The 22,840-nt window shown below is 48.6% G+C and overlaps 1 protein-coding gene across 8 annotated transcripts in view; it reads right to left on the bottom strand.

The window, feature by feature from the left end:
- Window positions 1-8,337: 8,337 nt before the first annotated feature.
- Window positions 8,338-22,840, bottom strand: part of TLE3 (TLE family member 3, transcriptional corepressor) — a 51,865-nt gene continuing 37,362 nt past the window's right edge. For 4 of the 8 annotated variants that reach the window (XM_080982134.1, XM_080982137.1, XM_080982139.1 and 1 more), the window contains exons 11-20: window positions 22,247-22,399; window positions 20,698-20,830; window positions 19,204-19,388; window positions 18,347-18,423; window positions 16,489-16,738; window positions 15,518-15,765; window positions 14,008-14,155; window positions 12,060-12,210; window positions 10,628-10,704; window positions 8,338-9,912 (exon numbers count right to left, since the gene is read on the bottom strand). In XM_080982134.1, the coding sequence (XP_080838260.1) occupies window positions 9,805-9,912; window positions 10,628-10,704; window positions 12,060-12,210; window positions 14,008-14,155; window positions 15,518-15,765; window positions 16,489-16,738; window positions 18,347-18,423; window positions 19,204-19,388; window positions 20,698-20,830; window positions 22,247-22,399 (1,530 nt within the window). In that variant the 3' untranslated portion in view covers window positions 8,338-9,804. Of the gene's footprint in view, window positions 9,913-10,627; window positions 10,705-12,059; window positions 12,211-14,007; window positions 14,156-15,517; window positions 15,766-16,488; window positions 16,739-18,346; window positions 18,424-19,188; window positions 19,389-20,697; window positions 20,831-22,246; window positions 22,400-22,840 lie in introns of all 8 variants that reach the window. The other 4 variants (XM_080982132.1, XM_080982133.1, XM_080982135.1 and 1 more) reach the window with 1 other exon arrangement.

The raw sequence follows: 22,840 nt of genomic DNA, 5'->3' as shown, positions 1-22,840 counted from the left end.
CAAGCGCTGCCTCGCTGGGGCCTGGGTCTTTTGTGAGCACCTCAATAGGTACTAAACAGGCCTTGAAATCGGAACTCTTTGGGGCTTCTCAAGTGCGCAGAGCGTGGCTGGCTGCCTCCTTTATCTCCATGGCGAGGTGGCGGTGTCAAGCAGAGCCGCCATGAATGAACCAGAGAATGGCGGCTTTCATGGCCGTCTATTTCCCTCCCCTCTCTCTGCTAAGCCTCCTCCCTCCTCCCTTGGGAGTGGAGGGGAGAAGAGAAGCACAGATGGTCTCTCCTGACCTGCTATTTATCATCCTGGCAAAAGCTTTCCTCCGCTCAATGCGGCGGAGCAGCCCATGGAAGGGAGCCTGTTTGTTTCTGCTGATGAGGACCGTCAATTTGCACAGCCGTCTCATTAGGCCTAAACCGCCAATTAATTTCTTTTGTTCTCATTAAACTGGCTGATTCCTAAACATTTCGGGCCTGGCAATGAGGGGCCCGGCGAAGAGCTTCAGTCCAGGAGGCAATAGCAGACACAAACGCCATACACTTGGCCAGCCCTCTGGGCAGCTGCACAGAGTCCTCACCAAAAAATGCCTCTGGGAGTTGGGCCCGTTGAATTTCTCAACTTTCACATTCCAAAAATGAAGGGTGCTGAAAAGTTGTAACATGACTTGGGAATTTCAAAAGCTATTCTGAGTTAAATTGATTCAGTGTTGTTTTGCATGGTCCATAAATTGTATAGAAATCATTAAAAATGACCGCCGAGTTTGCATTTAGGAAGGGACATTTCCTGAAACAATTCTCCTTTCAAAATTTGTACTTGTTCAACCAGGTAAGGTGTCCCCAAATGTGTATGTTAGGTAAATAAAGATCCATTTGTGAAAATTGCATACCATATTTTTCCGTGTATAACTCGCCCCCATGTATAAGACGACCCCTATTTTGGGGGGACAGCAACAAAAACCAATCACATGCCCAACTGCCGCTGCCAATCTCCTGCTGGCTGCTGCCACCAATCACCTGCCCCCCCTGCTTTCCGTGTATAAGACGACCCACAATTTTTGCCTATTATTTCCAAGGAAAAAATATCGTCTTATACACGGAAAAATACAGTACGTTGCTGCATTGGATTATGCAGAAAAATGTGTCTGTTAAGAAAAAAATATCACTAAAATGCTGGCAAATGTCCAGTGAGGACTTTCTTAAATAAATAAATAAAATTGCAAACAGGTGTGGAAATATGGAGAATGGAATGAGAATCGGAAGGAAATTGAAACTGACCGATTTGCCCATCCCTGCCCCCAACAGGGGAATTAGCTTTACGCTGCTCAAAGTGGCTTGTTAAAGGGACGGTTGGCAACTCCAGACTATTAGAATCAAAGAATCGTGGACCTGGAAGGGAGCCTAAGGGTCATCTAGTCCACCCCCCCTGCAATGCAGGAATCGCAGATAAATAAACACTAGCAATATTCCATAGGGCCCATCCTTACAGGGGGAGTTGCTAAACTAGTAATCTGCCAGAAGCCTCTTTTGGCACTGAGTGGCACATGAACAAATAAATAACTAAAAAAAATTTTTTTTGTCCAGTAGCACCTTAGAGACCAATTAAGTTTGTTCTTGGTACAGTGGTACCTCAGGTTAAGAACTTAATTCGTTCCGGAGGTCCGTTCTTAACCTGAAACTGTTCTTAACCTGAAGCACCACTTTAGCTAATGGGGCCTCCAGCTGCCGCTGCACAATTTCTGTTCTCATCCTGCAGCAAAGTTCTTAACCCATGGTACTATTTCTGGGTTAACCGAGTCTGTAACCTGAAGCGTCTGTAACCCAAGGTACCACTGTATAAGTTTTCGTGTGCATGCGCACGAAAGCTTATACCAAGAACAAACTTAGTTGGTCTCTAAGGTGCTACTGGACAATTTTTTATTTTATTTTTTATATTTTGACTGTGTCAGACCAACGCGGCTACCTACCTGAAATAAATAACTGTAAGGCAGAGATTTTGCAGCTCGGTTGTAGCTGGAGACAGAAAAGAAGGGTCTGAGTTTTTGGAAGAAGCAACTGCCTTTAATTCATACCCGCTGCACTGAAAGGAAAAAAGCCAAGAAAGCGTTTGTGCATCTTGGCCCAGAGAGCTAAGCAGCCCTCCTGAGTTGTAAGTTTATGGTTTCTGTTTCACGTCCTCTTTCCTCTTTCCTCCTTGCTTCTGCTGCAGCTAGTAATGGCTGAGGTTGGGGGGGGGGGTTTGATGTGGGGGGAGTATGGTTGAGGTTGTTAAGTAAAGGATCCAGTTTACAGTTTATAGCTGTGTCTGTCTTCCATGTAGCAAGATTTTTAAAAATAAAAATAAATTCTACTCTGCAGCATGAGTTTGGGAGCTATGTGGGAAAGCTGTCAAATGTGGGGTGACACCACATTTGGGGGGTTGTAAGAACTTGGAACCAGTTTACCTATGAGATGCCTTATATAACGCTCACTCGACAGATTTGATTGGAGGAACTGGCCCTGTTATAGGTGCCACATAATATCTGTTCCACGTTTGTAAGAACTCAGCCTTTTAGAGTGGTAGGATCTACACTTTGGAACTCCCTGCCAATTGACACCAGGCAGGCGCTTTCATTTTTTTCGGCACGTGCTAAAAAACATTCTTGTTTAGACATGCCTACTCAGATATTTAGAAAATTGTTGTGAGTTTTAATCCATTATTAGTGTGCTCATTTTAACTTTTCAAACGCTTTAAATTCTCGCTGCAAATTCTTCTTCTTGATAACATTACCGCTTTATCCTTTTTGCAAACCACTCTGAATTACAGTGGTACCTCAGGTTACATATGCTTCAGGTTACAGACTCCGCTAACCCAGAAATATTACCTCGGGTTAAGAACTTTGCTTCAGGATGAGAACAGAAATCGCGCGGCGGCAGCAGCAGCAGCAGCAGCGGGAGGCCCCATTAGCTAAAGTGGTGCTTCAGGTTAAGAACAGTTTCAGGTTAAGAACGGACCTCTGGAACGAATTAAGTACATAACCAGAGGTACCACTGTATTGTCGTCTTTACAATCAAGTGTGCAAATTGTATGAATTAAATAAATAGTCCAACCTGCTCTGTTCTGGCTGAAAATGTGACATTTGTAAACACACATTACAACACACCAGGAAAATCTCCACTCTTTCTCCTCCAAAGACAACTCGACCTCTATTTAGGGTTTTTCCATAAACTATCACCATAGCAGATTCAGAGAAAAGGGAGTCAGTGGGGTGTGTGTCTGTAGATTTCCAAACAGTGCCTTCCCCCTTCCCGCAAGGCCTTTCCACACCTCAGCAGAAGGGTTCGTGGGCTGCTGCATCATATACAAGGTGTGCCTGCCTTTGTGACATGCTCACATTGAAAGAAGATTCCACCTAAACATTAGGAAGAACTTCCTGACAGTAAGAGCTGTTCGACAGTGGAACTTGCTGCCAAGGAGTGTGGTGGAGTCTCCTTCTTTGGAGGTCTTTAAGCAGAGGCTTGACAACCATATGTCAGGAGTGCTCTGATGGTGTTTCCTGCTTGGCAGGGGGTTGGACTCGATGGCCCTTGTGGTCTCTTCCAACTCTATGATTCTATGATTCTATGATTCTACATTCCTGCTCTGGAAAACAGCCAAGCTCCCTGGGGGGGAAGCTGGTGACGTTAAGTGTCAGTTGATTATTGTTTTCCCCTGGATGGGTGAGATGATTTATGGTGTCACCATGGTATGGAAACCTGGGAAGGAGCGTCCCCAAGCAATGTGTCCCAAGTGGCCAAATTGATGGGACGGAGCAGAAATGGGGCTGTAGTGGCGATAAGAACCACTTTCTGCAGGGTGTGGGCCAGGTTGTCGCAAACAGCAGAGGAGGTGGTGACCAACTGGACTCTTTGCACACAGCTGTTGGACAGTGGAACGCACCACCTAGGAAAGTAATGGACTCTCCGCCATGGGAGATTTTTAAGCAGGTTGGGTGGGTGGCCTTTGGACTAGATGACCCTTGGAACCCCCTCCACAATTTCATGATTCATATATGCTGGCCTGCACACAGAACACAGCCCCCCTTTTCTCAACATGCTAGTTTTGAATTTGTATGGAACAATGTTCCGTTTTTGAGAAGCCTGTGTATAAAATCTTGCATAATTTCAATTCCAGTAATGCTCAGTTTGCTCCCATTTCCCCATGAAAACTGATGTGAGTTTGAATCTGTTACAGGGTTTCCCAAACTTGGGTCTCCAGCTGTTTCTGGACTACAGTCCCCATAATGCCAGACCACTGGTCCTGCTAGCTAGGTTCTCCTTCTGGTTCTCCATCCTTTGCCACCCTGACCACCCCCACCTCATCCTCCTGCAATGTCAGGGCCTGGCCATTTGCCTGTTCCTTTATCTTCTGAAGACCATTGGAGGAGGAGATCTGCCCTGTCCCCCGCTTTCATCTTGCTCAAGGTGCTCTATTTTTGGCTTCGACCTTCTCTGCTTTGATCTTTCTTTCCCTTTGATATCTGGTGTTTTTAGAAACATATTGACTTCCTAAATTCCTCATCCTACCAGGGACCAATGTGAAAGTCAGTTGGTGCCTTGTCCCCATATAAAAAACCCAAGCACAGCCTAGCAGATAATCTAACAATGGGGGAGAACACAGTTCAGATGCCTGCTTTGCAATAGCCCACAATGGATGGGCCAGAACCAAGTTTCACGAAACTAAAAATTGCTTGCAACCTGAATCCCTAACCCTTTACCCCTAACCCGAACCACTTCATCTAACAGTCATCTAGTCCAGCCCTGGCAATGCAGGAATCTCAGCCAGCGATTCCTTTAGCTCTGCCATTACGGCATGTCAGCAACCTTCAACCCAGCAAATAGAACTGGATGTGTTTGTTAGATGGAGTGTGGAATGCATAGAAATTCCCCCTGCCACTGCAGACAATGGCACTGCGCAATCGTTCATTATAACTCAATTACAGTAATTAAAACGGGTGGGATGCAGCAGTGGAACAGATGAAGTGATGGGGGGGGGAGAGACCAACAAAATTTTGCACGCTGCCATGTCGTCAACTCAAGAGAGCAGCAGCTGACGGCATGCACCAAGCTGCCTTCTGCCATCTGCTCCAGGATGCAAGAGTGGCAGGGCGGTGATGCTGCCATTGTGCACTCCACAGGGTTAACTTGAGGGGGACGGGGACAGGTGACATTAAAAGGCACAGAGGACTACTCTGCATAGAGATGCCATCGGGAGAGGCCGCAAATATCCATGCAGGCTGTGGATGGAGCAGACATTTCATCCAAAACGAAATGTGGGCCGGCCCATCTGTTAGGCAAGCAGTACCACAAGGGCGGGTGTCAAATCCTCCTGTGCTCTCAGACCACCTGCCTGCAGAGCTGCCTTCCACCCAGTTTGCTGACTGCCAGCAGCACTAGCCAAATGCAGAAGCTCCTCCCTGGGATCCCAAGAACCAAAGAAAAGGCCTGCAGAGTCCAACATCCTGTTCTGGCAGCGGCCACCCAGATGCCCCCCTGGGAAACCTGCAAGCAGGACCTGAGAGCAACAGCACCTTGGTCACCTACAATTCCCAGCAAGTGGTATTCAGGAACATCCCAACAGTGGAGGCAGAACCCAGCCACTGTGGCTAGGAGCCATTGATAGCCTTCGTCTCCACGAATTTGCCCGGTCCTCTTTTAATTTGCCCCATCCCGCTCCTCCTTGTGGGAGCAACCATTGCTGTGTGAAGCCTCCAGCATTCAGCTCCACTGGGTGCTCCCAGTTCTGGCATGAACAAGACTCTTCCCCATCCCTTTCTCCACTTCCTTGTTGCAGCGAAGCAGCCACAATAAAATGCTCCTCGAGGCCAAGGCCTTCGTCTGAGGAAGACTTCATTGTGGACGAGGTGGCTTTGGCGAGCGCTTGGTTCACACTGCAGTACTAGGGAACTTTATTATTTGCCTCTTCAAATGTGCCTGCAAGGCCAGCTTGCTCCAAAAGCCGGAGGAAGAACCCCATTCCATAGAGCAAAGCAAGGGCAATGTGCTTCCAAAGGCAAGCAGGAGGCGACAGGAAGTGGCCCACTTTACCTCATGAGGCAAATCTAGTGCCGGCCCTGACTTCATTGCTATTTATTTATGGCACCTTTTTCTTCAAGGAGCTCAAGGTGGTGTACGGCGTTCTCCCTCTCCTCATTTGATCTCCGCAACAGCAGCCCTGTGAAGTAGTTTACGCAGAGGCAGTGACTGGCCTAAGGTCACCCAGTGAGTAAGGGGATTTGAACCTTGTTTGCTCCCAGGTCTGCTACCGCACACTGGCTCTACTGAAGTCTCTCCAAGTCCATCTCTACAAGCACATTCTGAACAAGAGGGGGATGAATGTCCATATTTCTTTTGCCTCCCACGAGGCCTGGAGATCTTTAAATCCATCCTCACCAACATGGCTCATTAGCCATGGAATGTGGCTTGTCCGGTGCTTAGCCATCCACCTTCTTTCGGGGGTCCATGCCTGGTTTGGTGAAGGCTTCAAGCCTACACACAAACACCATCTGTTGACCTGCCCTCACAACCGTTTCCTGGAATCGCTTGAGCGTCACAGATCTATTCCCCCACTGTTGCCTGACATAACAACTTGTATCAAATGGAGCCACTGTCAGACTTTTTCCGGAAATGAAGCCTTAACAAGACACAGAATTGACTGGGATATTAATGACCTGTTATTTTAGAGCTTAGTGTCTATTGGGGGAAGAGTCTAGCCATGATGCTCGGAGAGTGTCAACGACTGCCAGGAATGGTAGGGATCCTGAAATTTGGACCAGGCACTGATCTCAGCTCTCCTCCTCCTCCTCCTGTCCCTCTGGCCACATTTCCACCATACATTTTTAGCACTAGAACTCCCCCAAAGAATTATGGGAACTGTAGTTTGGGCAACGGTGCCAAGTGTCGTTGGGAGACCTCCATGCCCTTCACAGCACTGCAATTCCCAAAATTCCCTGGGAAGAGGCCTTGACTGTTAAACCACTCTGGGAATTGTAGCTCAGTTTTGGAATACAGTTGTTATTTGAACTCTCATTGTGAATTCTGATTACACCTTTCCACTCGTAACAAATGTCCAAGGCAGCTTATATTAACAAAATTAAAAATGCAGGACTCTATCCTTCCAGATTCAGTTCATTAAAAAGAAAGAGATTATCCTGCAACTCGCCTTCCAAGTCAAGTGCTGAAACTCACAAGATTTACTCATCATATGCCAAGCCTCATAAAACCAAGGCCATTTTAAGCAAGCAAGCATAAATATGTTTTGCTCCATCCCATGTTATTTTAGAGTTGTATCACCCAACACAGAGCATCTTGAAGAGCTAAAAGCATCCTTAAAAAACAAAACAAAACATGATAAAGAGGAATTAGTGCTCCGAGTTCTCAAAAGCTGCAATAAGACCCAGAAGAGACATAGGCAGGAAGGGCCTTTGAAATAGTGGCAAATGGAAAATGGATTTAGGTTATCCATAAATTTAACCTTTCCAAAAGTGCTGACTAGGCAAAGGTTATAGCAGAGATGAATCCGCTCATAAAGGGCAGAAGACTGGAGGGAACTGGCGGATGCAACACCTTCTGCACAGACTGTGCCAGGAGGGGGACGCCACTCCCAGCCCACAAATCCATCTTCATTCCTTACTAAGGCTATTGGGGGATTTCCGGGTGGGGGCATCTCCCTGGCCATAGTCCCAGCTACCTTGTTCCTTTCCCACCTACAACTCAGGCTTCACCTTTCACTGTGGTATATTTTATTGGAAATGTGGGTGGTTGCTCTGCTCTTTCCTCTTCCAGCCGGAGAAAGTTCGGGAACCGCTGCTGTAGACTATTGAGCTAAATGGATCAATGGACTGCATAAGGCACCTTCCTGTGTCATCTCTAAAGCAGAGCTGGCCCTATTAGTAGGCAGAGTGAGGCAATGGCCTCAAGTGACAGATGGAGGGGGCGCAGCAGTGGGAGCTGCCTTCCAAAAAAAACCCAGGTTGACAAAGACTTGAGTACAGAACAGAAGAGAAGGCACACAATGGTAAAGGGCCCCCAAAGTTATTTGCTGCTGCTGCTGCTGTTGAACTGACCTGCATTGCAGGGGGTTGGAATAGATGACCCTTGGGGTCCCTTACTCCTCCACAATTCTGCTTGGATGCCAGTTGCAATTTAAAACCACCACCACAATCAAAGCACACCCGATCAATTTCTGTACCACCGCCATTCAGAGACTTCCCTTCCACTCCATCCGTGTTCCTAACTAGAGCTAAGGAACACCCCCACCCCCACCCTGAAAGGCCCAGGCCACCAAAGAAAAGAACAACCAGGAAAAGAATCTCTCTCCACTCCATCGTCCTTTATGCACCGGCATGGCCTTTAATAAAAACAGGTAGTTTTTTTTTCACCTTTTAAGCCATAGTGTTTTGTATTTTTTTTAAACCAGATCAAAATCAAAAATTAAAAAATAATCCATAAAAATGTGGTATAAAAATTCTCTTCCATATGCTACATTACAGGGCAAGATCTTCTGCTACACAAATACGTAGATTTTTTCCCGTGTTTAAATCTTATTTTCTCCTTTAGTACAAAAAACGTCAGGAGGGCGAGTCTCCCTCCTCCTCCTCCTCCCCTCCCAACTTTCACTTGATCCAAGAGGCTGGGAGAGGGAAGATTTACCAAAGCCACGCGAAACCCCCACTAGATGCCAACGCCACCCCCAGTCCCCGTCGCACAGAAATCGCTTCGTGTTAGTAAACTTTTTAAAAACAACAACAACCTGCATTTAAACGTTACCATCTCTATCACTTTTACTTTCATTGGAGTGTTTAAAATAAAATAAAAAAGCCCACACAAGTTGCTATTTTCTTTTTTTTTCTCTCTGGCTCCCTGAGCATATTGTTGAACGTTGCTTTCTTGAAACCCCTTCCTCAGCATCTAGGCCTGAAGGTCTCACGTGACAGGCATGGTGGGGTCCAAAACCTAACCGGACACGGACCTCTCATTGCTTCGCTCCAAAGACAGAAGTGCTTTTAAAAAATAAAAAGAAGAATTCCTATAGAAGATGGTGGTGATTGTTCCGTTGCTGCCGCCCATCAGCGGCTAAAGGTTGCAATCCAGACAAGGGCTTGGGTCTTGGAAAAAGAGACAGCGGATGCTTCACAGGTACGGCAGTAGAAGATGGGATGTCGGAGGGGAATTTTGCTCCCGCTAGGGGCAAGTGGTGGGTCAGCAGAGTGTCTCTACCAAATGAGTGTTTGGAGGGGGGGGCAGGAGAAGGATGGCCACCACCAAAACCAAAAAACCAAAACCCCAGTGGAATACAGTTACAGCAGACCAAAGTAAGAGGAGAAAAAAAAAATACACAGCTGGCCCCCGAGGCCAGAAGGAGTCCCCCACCGTATTAAAACTCGTCCGCTATTTACATTTCCCACAAGTCTTACAGAGAGACAAAGAAGGACGAGTCTCTGCCGGGAAGCAAATCTGGTCCGGAGTTTGCTTCCCTGAGATCACAGGCATGAGAACCAAGAAGTTAAAAACCAGGAAAAACCACAAGCCGGCTGAGGTCTCCGGAGAAGACGTTTGCAAAATCCCGCACAGTTGGACCAAGCGCCAAGGTCTCAATCGCCACCCGAGCAGCAACCCTAAGAGGGCGATGGAAGATCTCCCCCCGCCCCACAGCCAGGTGGCGCAGCTTCCACAACAGAGAGCATCATGGGAACGTGCTCAGGCACTCTCGCCATCTGCCTGCTGGAGTCCCAACCGCCGCCTGGTCGGATCGCAGTCTGCCTGGAGTGTGGTGGCCCCACAGAATCCCCTGGGCTCAGTAGATCACCTCGTAGACTGTGGCCTTCTTGTCCCCCGAGCCCGTGACGATGTACTGGTTGTCTGCCGAAATGTCGCAGCTCAAGACGGAAGAAGATTCTTTCGACTGGAGGCGGGAAAAGAAAGGGAAAGGGAAACTCAGCAGGGCTATAATCAGCTTCAGCAAACGCTGAGGGAAGTCAACATGTCAAGATCTAGCAATACTCAGAGACAATAAGGGTATAAGTGACGTATCAGAAACATGGTGGAAATGGTGAGGGCTCAATGGAACACAAGAGTTAAAACTGGGTTCCCCAATAAGGTTTGGGTTCCCAGGGTTAGACTGTACTGGTGGTGCTGTGTCGTTCTGGAAAGTGCCGATGGATGCAGATGATAGAACTGACCAACTACAGACACATCTGTCAATGCTGCTGCAATGGATCAAGCCCTCCCCTCATCTACAGGGCTTGCCAAGGGCCTCAAGGAGGTATCCTGCACCCTCAGGCTCTGTTTACAACCCTACCCCTTTCCGTCAGTCCTTTATCAACCCAGCCAATTCGCTTCAGTTCCACTTTGCCTTCCAAGGTCTGTAACAACTCACACCCCACTCCACCCCTGATCTGGTTACTCAAGTTAAATGGGGAAAGCACTCTGCTCATGCTCAGAGGTGCTATTTCCTGTCCCATCAAGTCACACTTTCCAGCTTGCATCTTGGCACCAAGATGGAATGGTAGAATCTGATCTGTGCAGACACACACACACACACACACACACACACACCCTTTCCATTCAGATGGCACCCAAGGCAGGATTTGGATCCTGGTAGCAGGAATGACCCTTACCTGGAATATGCTTGCTCCATAGGGAGTCCTCCAAGCGTTGAGGAGGTTATCTTTCCCGGTGCTCACAAACCACTTCCCTAAAGGCACACAAAGCAGAGTTTCAATTCTCCCAGGTCAGAAAGGAGGCCAGAATAGTGACAGAATCCAGTGACGTGATCCCCAGAAACCCTACAAAAATCTCAACCAGGAAATTCAGCTCTCAGTAGGATTTAACCTAGGAGAGGGAAGACTTGTGGGGTCTCTTTTTTTAACTAGAACCACCAAGAGTCAATGTGGCATAGTGGTTAAGTGTGTCAGATTAGGACCTGGGAGACCCGGGTTCAAATCCCCACTTAAGCCATGAAGCTCACTTAATGACTTTTGAGCCAGTCACTTAACCTCCCTCACAGGGTTGTTGTAAAGCAGCAAGGAGAATTATGTATGTCACCTTGAGCTCCTTGGAGGAAAAGTGGGATAATAATGATATAAAGAAATAAAAAAGGTCTACCAACCAGGGCATGGTACAAAAGGCGTAACACTTGGAATTAAATAATTCTGAGCCCAAGATTTTGCTTTTGGGGACTAGAACTGAACTGGACCCACAAAAACCTTCACTCCTGGTTCCCCCAAAGCTTCTTTCACTTCATAAGTAGAATTTACTCCCAGGGAATGGGGAGTCATTTACTTGTTGCCATTGTAAAACCATGGGAAATCCTTGCAGATCTACCACAAATCACCCAGAGATGGACTGGTTGACTCCAATTTACCACCTTGTCCACCACTCCGATCTAACTTTTGTAAATGACAATAATGGGTTCATACTCTCCTGCAACATATTCTATGACATCCTTCCCCAACCTGGTGCCCTCCAAACATTTTGGACCACAACTTGCGTAAGCCCCAGCATCCTAGGGCTGGCTGGATCTAGTGGGAGTTGATGTCCTGAACATCTGGAGGGCCCCAGGTGGGAAGAGGCTGCTCTAAGTCACAAGAGCAGCCACATCTCAGGTTCCACCATGGAAGGAAAGGAGGTAAATAAACAAAAGCAAGCCACTCCATCATGTCAAGACATGTTCTGATGTTGCTCTCCTATACCTCGTTCCTGCCACCCAACCAGGAATCTCCCCAGAAATTAAGGTAAGGAGCAGACCAGCATTCACCCCTCCCTATGGGGCTCCCTACAATGCACCTCCCACGATGATAAAATTGTCTCTTAGCAAGCAATATAATCCAAGCACCATTTTGGCAGCTGCTTTGCACTGAGTCTGTGGTTTATCAAGCCCAGTCCCCTCTATTTGGAAAGGGCAGAGGGCTCTCCAGAGTCTCAAAGAGAGAGAAGGGGGACCTTTCTTGGTGCAGCTACACTGAGGATTGAATCTGGGACATTTCAGACCCTGCAGACCCTTCCCCAAGAAAGAGGCAACTAACTCCGTTAATATTCTGGGCCCCTTACCGCAGTAGGCAAACTTCAGCGACAGGACACAGCTCTCGTGAAGGTGGAGCTGGTATTTGTCCGGCTTGGTGTGGTGGAGAACTTCCACGTTGCTGCTCTCCATGCCCACAGCCAGCCATTCACCTGTGGGGCAGTAGCCCAGCGAGAAGATCTGTGGGGAAGAAAGGAGAGCAGGCCTGAAAGGGGCGTCTCCTCCAGGAAGCAACCACACTTTGAAGTCTGCTTGGGAGGACACACACATACACTCAAGCTTTAAAATTCAATCCCACTGTATATGGCAAGTGGAAGGAAGAGAAGTTGCACACTGGTAAGAGATGGGGAACTGGAGGAAGAGGGTGTTGGGAGTTTCCATTCCACCTTTAGTAGCAGACATGGGATTGTAACGTGTCACATGTCTGTTTCTTTGTCTTGATTTATGATTAATAAATCCGTAGGTATTAGTATGTATCCACAGCCTCAGCCTCTTCTGTTTGTGCGGTTTACACTGCTACGTATAGTGTGCTCAAGTCAGCTAGCTTGAGTCGCTGATTTACGTCAGAACCAGAGGTTGATGGAGCTCTGCAGCGTGATGACTGAGAGGGAAATGATCCAGCTGGGGGCTAGCCAGCTGGCCTTTTGACCACCGGATGCTGACGAGTTCTCCACTCAGGGCCCTGAGGCTGCTGCACATTCAAGACCTACCTCCTTCAACACACCCCATTGGTAAGGAGGCAGCTCGTCTGGATCAAACCATCTCCTAACCCAGTGGGTCCCAAACTTTTTTGGGCCCCCACCCCCTTGGTTCTATAAACTCATCCCCAGTACCCCCTACTCTACCAAAAGCATTATTCAGAATAGCACTTTGCCCAACCCACTAAGGAAGGTAATAGCACAATAAAATCCAAAACAATAATTGCATATTTATTCAAAATCCAGTTCAAACTATTGAGTTTAATTCAGTCGACAAAATTGATGGACTTGATTCAGGGATACCAGCTACACCTCCAGTGTCATCTTGCTGCCCCCTTGACTCTTAGGCCCCTCCAGGGGGTGGTACAGCCCCACTTTAGAACCGTTGTCCTAGACAGATTTCCAGAAGAGTTTCCCAACTATTTAAGGGCTCCTTCTCAAGCACGGAGTGCCCTCTTCCTCCTTCAACTCTAGCACTTACTGGGGTGAGATCCCTGCCGTGGATCAAGCTGCTCAAAAGCTCAGCTGTCCCACAAATGCACTCCAAGTCAATTCTCACCAGTACCTGGAGCTGGGTGTGTGGGGTGATGTCTGCAATTGCAGGAGGAAAAGTAAATATAGGGGTGCAAAGGCTCCCCTTTCCTGGCCTTCAGAATTGGAGCACAGCCTAGCATGGAGAGGCTCCCAGCAGCAGAGGCTCCCCTTGTCGGGGTTGCACAGAAACTCCCCTGTCCCATCCACCGGGGCCTCCTTTCAACATCAGAAAGATGCCATCATTTCCACCTCAGCAGCAAGTTCCCAAAGTGCCCCATGAAGGCTCATGTGTGAGGTCCAGCTGAGATAGGGAAGGAACTCAGGTTGCCTGGACTGTTCAGCCTGAGGCTTGCAGGTCCAAGAGATACCACTATGAAAGTTGATAAGGAATAACACTGCCAAGCTTTGCTAGCGAGCACAACAGATGCTTTTGAGCTGTCTGTCCCCTTGTCCAGGCTTTTTCTCTGCTCAAAGCTTCCAGTTTCTGAGCATCCCAAGCAGAGAGAGATGCTGTTACACTCGGGTCCTGCTTGCGGGTTTCCCATTGGGGCATCTGGTGGGCCAGTGAGAGGGCAGGATGCTGGACTAGATGGCAGGATGCTGGACTAGATGGCCTGGTCCAGCAGGGATCTTGGTATGGTCTTCAGAGTTGCTTCTTAAGGAAGCCCTCCATCCTGAGCAGGGCAGTTCCTGGAGGGCTGCTGCCTCTAGGAGAAAAGGCTGAGGGAATCCCACAGCAGCTTACCTGGGAGGTGAAGTCGTGCTGCTGCAGCTGCCTGCCTTCCCGGAGGTCCCAGGACCGCACCGTGTTGTCCAGGCCTCCTGTCCAGAGCTTGGTGCCATCGTGGGAGATGTCAATACAGCTGGCCCCGTCCGTGTGGCCTTGGAATTGTCTGAGAGAGAAAACCAACATTCAGAGACATTTAGGAGAAGGGCTGTAAGCTCACCAGTGCAGGACCTGCCTTGCAAGCAGCAAGTCCTAGATTCAATCCCCAGAATCTCTAGGTAGGGAAGGGAGAGAATCTTGACTGAAAACCCTGGAGACCCACTGGCAGTCAGTGTAGACCAGGGGTTGGCAACCTAAGGCCCATGGGCCGGAAGTGGCCCACGGATGCCATTTAACAGGCCCCTGAACCAAGCTGCCCGCTCAGCGAGTCCCCATGCACTGCACTAAACCGACGCAGTGCGGTGTGGGGACTCTCTTCTGTGGCTTCAGAAATTGCTTCTGTGCATGTCCAGATGCCGGAAATTGTGTCTGCGGTGCCAGAAATCGCTTCTGCACATGCCCAGATGCCAAAAATCGCTTCTGCGCAGGCACAATTTTCAGCGTCAGGGCATGCGCAGAAGTGATTTCCAGCACCACGGACATGCGCAGACACGATTTCTGGCATCGCACTGCGCTGGCCCGGCCCATGGAGGATCTCCGCAGGAGTGATCCAGCCCATGCCCAGTAAGCCTTGCAAACCCCTGGTGTAGACAATACTGAGCTAGATGGACCAATGGTCAGACTCAGTGTAAGGCAGCTTCCCATGTTATAGTGAGAGGGGGGAATTTAAGCCTCTACTATCAGGGTCCCAAAGGTCCTTATCTCCAGCTTCCAGTTATTTGGGAAGGGAAGGCTTGATAGACACAGCTGCTGAGGAATCCTGCATTCGGGTTGCAGATAAGGACCTGAGCTGAGCATATTGGGGGGGCGGGATGACAACTTAGGAAGCCAGGAAGCTTAAAAGAAGTCTCAGAACAGAGGAAGGTCAGTCAGAGCACTGGGCCCAGCTAGCTTAGTGTAGTCTACATGACCCGGCAGCAACTCCCCAGGGTCTCAGACATTCCCTGTGAGAAGGGCCTGCAGGATCAGGCCAAAGGGATCCCATCAAGTCCAGCATCCTGTTCCCACAGTGGCCAACCAGCTGCCTCAACGGGACAGCAATAGACCCAAGCACAAGAGCCCTCTCTCCTCCTGTGGTTTCCACAACTGATATTCAGAAGCATTGCTGTCTTCGGCTGTGGAGGCAGAGCAGAGCCATCATGGCCTGACCTGGAGATGCCGGGGACCTTCTGCATGCGAAGCAGGTGCTCTACCCCTGAGCTGTGACCCTTCCCACTCTTCCAGAGCAAAGGGTGAATGAACATGGCGCAAGAATGCAGCTCTTTGAATCCCTTGGTTTCATTTGGACAGATGCTTCCTGCAGAATCTCCTTCCCCATCTACCCAAGATTTCTTTGAAAGCACTTCCTTACCACCAGGACCTTACTCACCTGACCAGTGTTTGGTTATGGAGATCCCAGACAGCAATGTTGCCGTCGCTGCAACAGGAGAAGCAGACTTTGGCGTCCGGGCTGATGGCCAAGGCGTAGCAGGCAGGGGCGGAGGAGGTCAGCTCTGCCTTGATCCTGGGGGTGGGGGAGGCCAGGTCCCAGATGGTGAGGGTGCTGGCCTCGCCCCCCACAATCAGTGTGCGCCCGTCCGGGAGGAGCTTGCAGGAGCGGATATAGTTGTCCCTGTTCTGGGGGCAGGAAAACGTAACGTCAATGAAACAGCCCAGCTTCTAACTCCATGCAAACAGAGTCCACACAGTTCAACTAGCTAACTTTGGGACATTTGACCATTCCAGATACATATAGGGGGATGTTCTCTTAAGAATTAAATATATATATATTCCCCAGAGCAAAATGGACTTTGGGTGCTGAGTTAGGCAGTTTGAGCAAAATATTAATTCTATTACCATAATCTGATTTTTTAAATTGAGACATGATTAATCAGAGGCGAGAATATTATTACGTTTTCACTTTTTGCCAAATAATATTGATTAGTTTTCCAAATTTTTAACAAATCAGTGCCAAATTACATCAAGTTTAATACAATTTTTCCAAAAAGGTGACTTCCGGCTCTTCGTCCTAGAAAATTATTACATTCTTGATATAAATGAATAAAGAAGAGGTTGCATTGAGCATGGTAAATGTCCTCTGAAATATATACCATTTCCAAATATAGCAAGCTTATATGTGACCCATGCAAATATTGCTATTGTTCATGTGCATTTATAATGTTTATTTACATATAAATCCATTAAAATACACGGAGAAACAAATGAAGGTGCAAAGAACCCAGGCTGAGTTCCCTAAGACTGGCTGCTGACATGGAAAATCCTCAATCGGTGGCTCAATCGGACCCAAAGACCAAAGGCTCCTTGGACTTGAGTGGAGGGTCGTCCATCCCCGCCACTTACCAAGCAATCCAGCTGGGAGATGGGGCTCTTGGTGCCAGGCTGGCTGATATCCCAAATCTTCACACATCCTTTCCCACCGGTGTACACGTGCCGGGTAGGGTTGCTGATGGTCACAGCACACACCACCTCGCCATGGCTCAGCGTGTTGATCTGACGGGCATGCCGGGGGATGCCGGGGCCAGCCAGGGCGTCGTGAGGAAATGGGACAGGTTGCATCTGCCCATCAGCACTCACGTGAAAGGAGTAGGCTCTAGGGAGGAGACAAAGGAAGGGACGCTGAGACTGGTGGTGGTGGAGAATGAGGGCTCTGAAGACCAGTTGCTGGGCACTGAGGTTGCATTCAGGGCCTGATTGCAGGTTTCCCACTGAGGCATCTGATTGGCCATTGTTTTAACAGAATGCTGGACCAGATGGGCTCCCTTTGGCCTGGTCTCAGAACCTAATTTAGATTTCTTCTTTTCCAGCCTAAAAAAGCTGATAGTGACAGTGGCTTCCATGAAAAGTTATGCCTCTATTTTAGAGGGAGTATATAAGTAACAGAGTTCAGAGGCATCCAAGGCAGGGGGAAGTGTAAGAGAATGATTTTAATCCTCAGGTTTCTTTGCAGCCCTTCATTAAAGCGTCTTGCACCATAGCAGTCTAGTCTTGAGAGGTGATGATAAGTCTAAATTCAACACTTATCTGCTATATCATGCTGGCTTTTCTACTCGTAGTCCTTAGTGTGCGTATTTGAAATATATTGTATAAGATACTGTTTTTTAATGTTTAGATGTTTTATTATGTTTTCACATATGCTGTAAGCTGCCCAGCCAGATGGGCGGGATATAAATAATAAAATATCATCATCCTATTCATCCAGCAGCCAGGTTCTTCTGATGCTCTTGTCTGCTACACCCCCACCAGTCTCCTAGGGCTGGTGTAGTCCACCCTTCCTAGCAGTTGCCAACTGATTTCTGGGTACAACTCAAGGTGCTCGGATTGGTGTTTAAAGCTCTAAACAACTCGGGCTCCAAATATATGAAAGACCCCCTCCCTCCCTACAGGCCTACTGGGAAGTGAAATTGGCAGAAGGGGCCCTCTTGGTTGTCTCCAGGAGATGACCTTCTTTGTGGTGGCCCCTAAGCTGTGAAACTTGCTCCCCACACAGGTGGCCTCTGGCACCTTTATTCTAGTTTTCAGTGCATCTCTTCACCCAGGCCTTTGAGGTGCACATTTTTAGCACCCCGCCTTATTTTTATGCTTGTTTTAAATTATTTTCAATATTGTGTTTTAATGCTGTAACTCACCATCGGGACCTTAGGGTGAAGGGCAGGCAATAAACAAAAATTAGCAGCAGTCCCAAGGATTAATTAAGACATCACATCGCCTAACTGTCGCAATGCTATGCAAGTGTGGATGGTGCCAAAACAACCACGAGGAACATCCCACGGGAACATCAACACTTCTGTTCCCTTTTCAAACCCTGCTTGCCTCTTCATTTGAGGAGAATGGGATTTCTGCAACCAGAAACCTCGTCACTGTGCTTGCAGCATTTTTTTTAGACCAAGAAAGCACCCAAAACTTCCACTGGTGCCTCTATCTGGCTCCCTTTCCCCTGCATGTTTATTTTAGACTTGGGGGGGGGGGGGTTCTGGTTTGGTTTTCAGACTTTTTCTTTCCTTTTTATTAATTCTGATTACGACTCAGGCAGACATATTAAGCCACTCTGATGAGCTCTTCCCTGCCGCCAAATTTACATGGGCAAGGAAAGGGTTAGGGTCTTCCTTAGAGTAGGCCCCCTGTCTGGAGATGGGTGGCAATTGGTTTTCAGACTTGTGGACTGAACGCTTTGGGGGAGAAGGTCGAAGGTCTGACTTACGGCTTCCCTCCGGGGATGGATGCCAGGCTGGTGGACAGGACGGGGGTCCTCATCGGCGGGTGCGGGTCAAAGCCAACCTGGGAACCAGAGAAAAGTGAAGGCATCAGGAGCCTGGGAAAAACAAAGATGTACTCTCACAGGCTCCCACAGAAACCACCCAGCAAAGTGCTGCTGACTAGAGTGGAAATTCAGTTCTCACAGAATTGCGGTCAGTTGGTTTTTTTCATGAGAGGAGGGGAGATAGTTAGGGAAAGACCCCTCCTCCAAGGCTAGAAAAATGAGCATCCAATTCTTAAGTCTGGGGGCTTTCCCCTTGTTCCACAGGCACTTCAGACCAACATAACATGGACTAAATGGCACAGAGAAAGCTGCCCTATACTGAATCGGACCATTGGTCCATCTCACTCAGTACTGTCTGCACTGACTGGTAGCGGCTCCCCAGGGTCCCTACCTGGAGATGCTAGGAATCGAACCTGGAACCTTCTGCATGCAAGGCAGATGCTCTGACCACTGAGCTACAGGGGCCAGAAATGGAAGAACTAGCAAACGATAAACTAGGAAGGTCCTGCTAGGCAACAGGCCCAGAGGGGCATCAGAAACTGCCTCAAACCATTGGCCCATATAGGGCCACTTTCACACTCTAAATTTAAAGCATTCAAATACCACTTTATATACAATCATGCCTTTCCCCCAAAGAATTCTGGGAGCTGTAGTTTGTTAAGGGTGCTGAGAGAGATCTCCCTCACAAAGCTACAGCTCCCAGAGTTCCCAGGATTGGTAGTTAACCCACCCCTCATCCACCCACCCCCCATTGAAAAAGGAGCTAAAAAGGTTTTACGTACAGCTCCAAAGCTCACCATTGGTGACCGGCCATAGGCAGCGGCAGCAGCGGCGGCGGCAGCCGTCATCTGAGGTGGGATGTTATGAAGGCTGGCGTAGGCCCCAGGGCTGGTGAGGGAGCCGTTCATTTCATGGTGCCCCATCATGGCAAAGGGGGTGGCATAGGAACCGGCGATGGAAATGGGTGTCCTCAGGGCAGATGCTGGAGAAGGAGAAAAAGGGAAAGGGGGGGTGAGTGGATCAATTACTTGGGGGAAGAAACGCTGACTATGGTCACCAACTTGGATGGCTTTGAAAGAGGATTGGACAAATTCATTGGGGAGAGTTGTCAGTGGCCAGTAGCCATAATAAATAACAACAACAGTTATTGTTGTTGTTGTTCTTTTATTTATATGCCACTCATCTGACTGGGTTACTCCAGCCACCCTGGGCGGCTCCCAAAATATTAAAAACACACAAAAAATCAAAGATAAAAAACTTCCCTGAACTGGGCTGCCTTCAGATGATCTTCTAAAAGTCATCTGTTTGACATCTGATGGGAGGGTGTTCCACAGAGAGGGCGCCACTACAGAGAAGGCCCTCTGCTTGGTTCCCTGTAGGTTCACAGCTTGCTGTGAGGGTACTGCCCAAAGGCCCTTGGAGCTGGACCTTAGTATCTGGGCTGGGCAATGGAAGTGGAGATGCTCCTTCAAGCCGTTTAGGGCTTTAAAGGCTATGCTCTGCTTCCACAGCTGAACACAGTAATGCTTCTGAGTACCAGTTGCTGGAAACCAAAGAAGGGGGGAGTCCTCTTGTGCTCTGGTCCTGCTTGGGGGCTTCTCTCTGGGGTCTCTGGCCACTTTGAGAAGAGGATGCTGAACTAGATGGGCCACTGGCTCATTTATATCTCTCACCTTTCCAAGGTTATGTACATACTTCTCCCCCCCCCCTTTATCCTTACAACAGCCCTGTGAGGGAGGAGAGGCTGAGAGGCAGCGACTGGCCCTTGGTCACCCAATTACATTCATGGCCGGGTGGTAATTTGAACCTCAGTGCCTTAGGTCCTTGCTCAACAGTCTAACCACTACCCCACACTGGCTGGTGATTTGAACCTTGGTCTCCTAGATCAGAGCTTTCCAAAGTTTTCATGTTGGTGACACACTTTTTAGACATGCGTCTTTTCAGTTTTACTAACAAACCAGAGGTTAAACTAACCCCTTTCCAGCCCCTGGAGGAGCGTTGGGAGTGTCTGTGCCGTGACACACAGTTTAGAAAGCTCTGTCCTAGTCCTACATTCTAACCACTGGCCTGCGCATTCTCTTCTGTGACAGGCTGCTCAGATTCGTAGAAGGAGGGGTGGAACGGCGGGTCAGACAAGCAGGAAGCTGGGAGTTCCCTGTCCATTCCACACAAACGCTAAAACCTAAGCCCTCTCTAGGCCAGTCTTTTAGCACCAAACATTGCTTTGCCTTGGCAGAAGTGGCAAACACCCGAACCACACGCACAACAACCCTGCGAGGGGAGCCACATACCTAAGGGATCCATTCCAGATGGCTTGCCTGGCATCGGCCGAAGGCCCGGGGTGGTGCTTGTCCCAGGCGTTGGGGCATCGTTCCTTGGAGTAGGGGTGTTGGACTTCAGCCCTGGGGTGGAAGATTTGTCGTTCTGGTGCAAAACAAGATTGGGGAAGATGGGTTGGCATCAGCAAGATCGATTCCACAAGTGCTTGTGGGGTCTCTTAGCAAACAAACAATTTGGGAGGAGGTTTTGGCTCAGTGGGAGTGCATCTGCTTTGCATGCAGAAGGTCCCGGATTCAACCCCCAGCAGCATCTCTGGGTAGGGCCGGGTGAGACCCCTCCCTGAAAAGCTGGAGGGCTGCTGCCCATCAGTGCAGACAGTACTGAATGAGCTGGACCAATCGTTTGACTCAATGGTCTACCTCAGGAACCCAATTCTGAGATCTGCCTCCATTTGACATTTTGGCAAGTTTGGCTTTCTGCTTTCTTCCTACGAAGGATCCTCAAACAAAGTCAGTCTTCTGCATTTGCTGAGATTCCCGAAATGAAGAAGACTCTCTGAGCAGAGCCACCCACCAAATCTGAAACCTCAAATAACTCAAATCTATGATCAAACCCCTCCTCAGTTTACTCCAAGATGGAGTTTTGAATTCTTCTAGTCAAATGTGGACTCTCCTATATTTCTTCTTAGCAAGCATGGAAAATTTTGAACATTCGTTCTGGCTCTTGCTTCAATGCAGCTCTTCTCAAATGCCAAGGAGTTACCAAACATTACACATCAAAGCATGTTCCGATCAGTAAAGCATTTCCCTGGATCCTTTGGGTGGGGGTTCTGTGCCCAGCGCCCCCAACTATTGCCCCAAGGCAAGCATGTTCTTTGCTTCTCCAGCACACAGATGGGGAACAAAGGCCTAGACTGTTGACTTTAAACTGGCTCGAAACGAAAGCTGCTTTCTGGACCAATGATCTGCTCAGCAAAAAATGGTCCCATCCACAGCAATTATTACCATGCCCTCTTCTATGTGATCAGGTCTATTGAATCGCTCCTGATCTCCACAGTCCGATTCATGCATTTATAGGTCACCTTTTCTTCCAAGGAGCTCAAGGTGGCAAACGTTCTCCCCTGCCCCCCTCATTTAATCCCCTGAACAACCCTGTGAGGTAGGCTAGGGCTGAGAAGCAGGGAGTGGCCCAAGGTCACCCAGTGAGCTGAATGGCTGAGTGGGGTTTTGAACCCTGGTCTGTCCCAGTTCCTAGTTTCATAGAATTGTAGAAATGAAAGGGATCCTGAGGCTCATCTAGTCCTGAAATGCAGGAATCTCAACACACGGTCCCCCATCCAATTTGAAACCATGCCAGACCCTGCTTGGCTTTGCAAATGTGCTAGCAGTTTTATTGCTGCGCCACTAGGTTAAAGACTCTAATCACTACACCAACGCTGCCTTTCTCTACATTCGCTCGTAAGCTGGACTTCTGCTCCTCCAGGGAGAACCAGCCCCACAGTCCACCCTCAGCAAGCATTCCCAAGAGGGCAGAGGCATCTTCTGCAAGGCCTTCACTTACATGGCCCAGGTCTTTAGTCTTGGAGGAAGGGGTGCTGCTGGATGAGGCCACCGAGGCAGGGCTGTTGGGGGCATCCTTCTTCAAGCCACGGGCTTTGTCGATCCCGTTCTCCGGAGGCGAGTGGGCAGGGCTCACCCGAGGCGTAGCAGGATCCTGGGGAGCAGGGAACACAAGGAGGCTGTTAGCAACAGGGGCACCATGGAGTCCCTTTGCCAAAGTAGGAAGGAGGGGACCGCAAAACACCCTAACATAACACATTTACTTGGTATACTAAAACATATTTACATGTGTGAGAGAAAAGAGAGACTTGCAAACTTATGAGACTTTAAAGACTTATTCTGAGGCACATAGCAGCATAAAACAAATTGCTGCTGCTCTCAAAGAAAAGTTCACTCTCTACAGTTGATAACAGACCTAACCGGTGCGGGGGGAGGGGAATTGCCTATTGGGGTGACATCCTAGGGTTCTATACTGCATTCACTCTTTCCAGAGCATTTTGGATGCAGCCCTGACCCCCCCGTAAAGCCACTGGATGCCCACAGCTTCTGCATCAAGAGATTATGCACTTAAAAGAAGCCTGGCAAATCTGCTCCA

This window comes from Podarcis pityusensis (genome assembly GCF_964106645.2).
Source record: "Podarcis pityusensis genome assembly, chromosome: 14".
Taxonomy (NCBI): domain Eukaryota; kingdom Metazoa; phylum Chordata; class Lepidosauria; order Squamata; family Lacertidae; genus Podarcis; species Podarcis pityusensis.
This window is presented reverse-complemented; position numbering and strand designations above follow the sequence as displayed.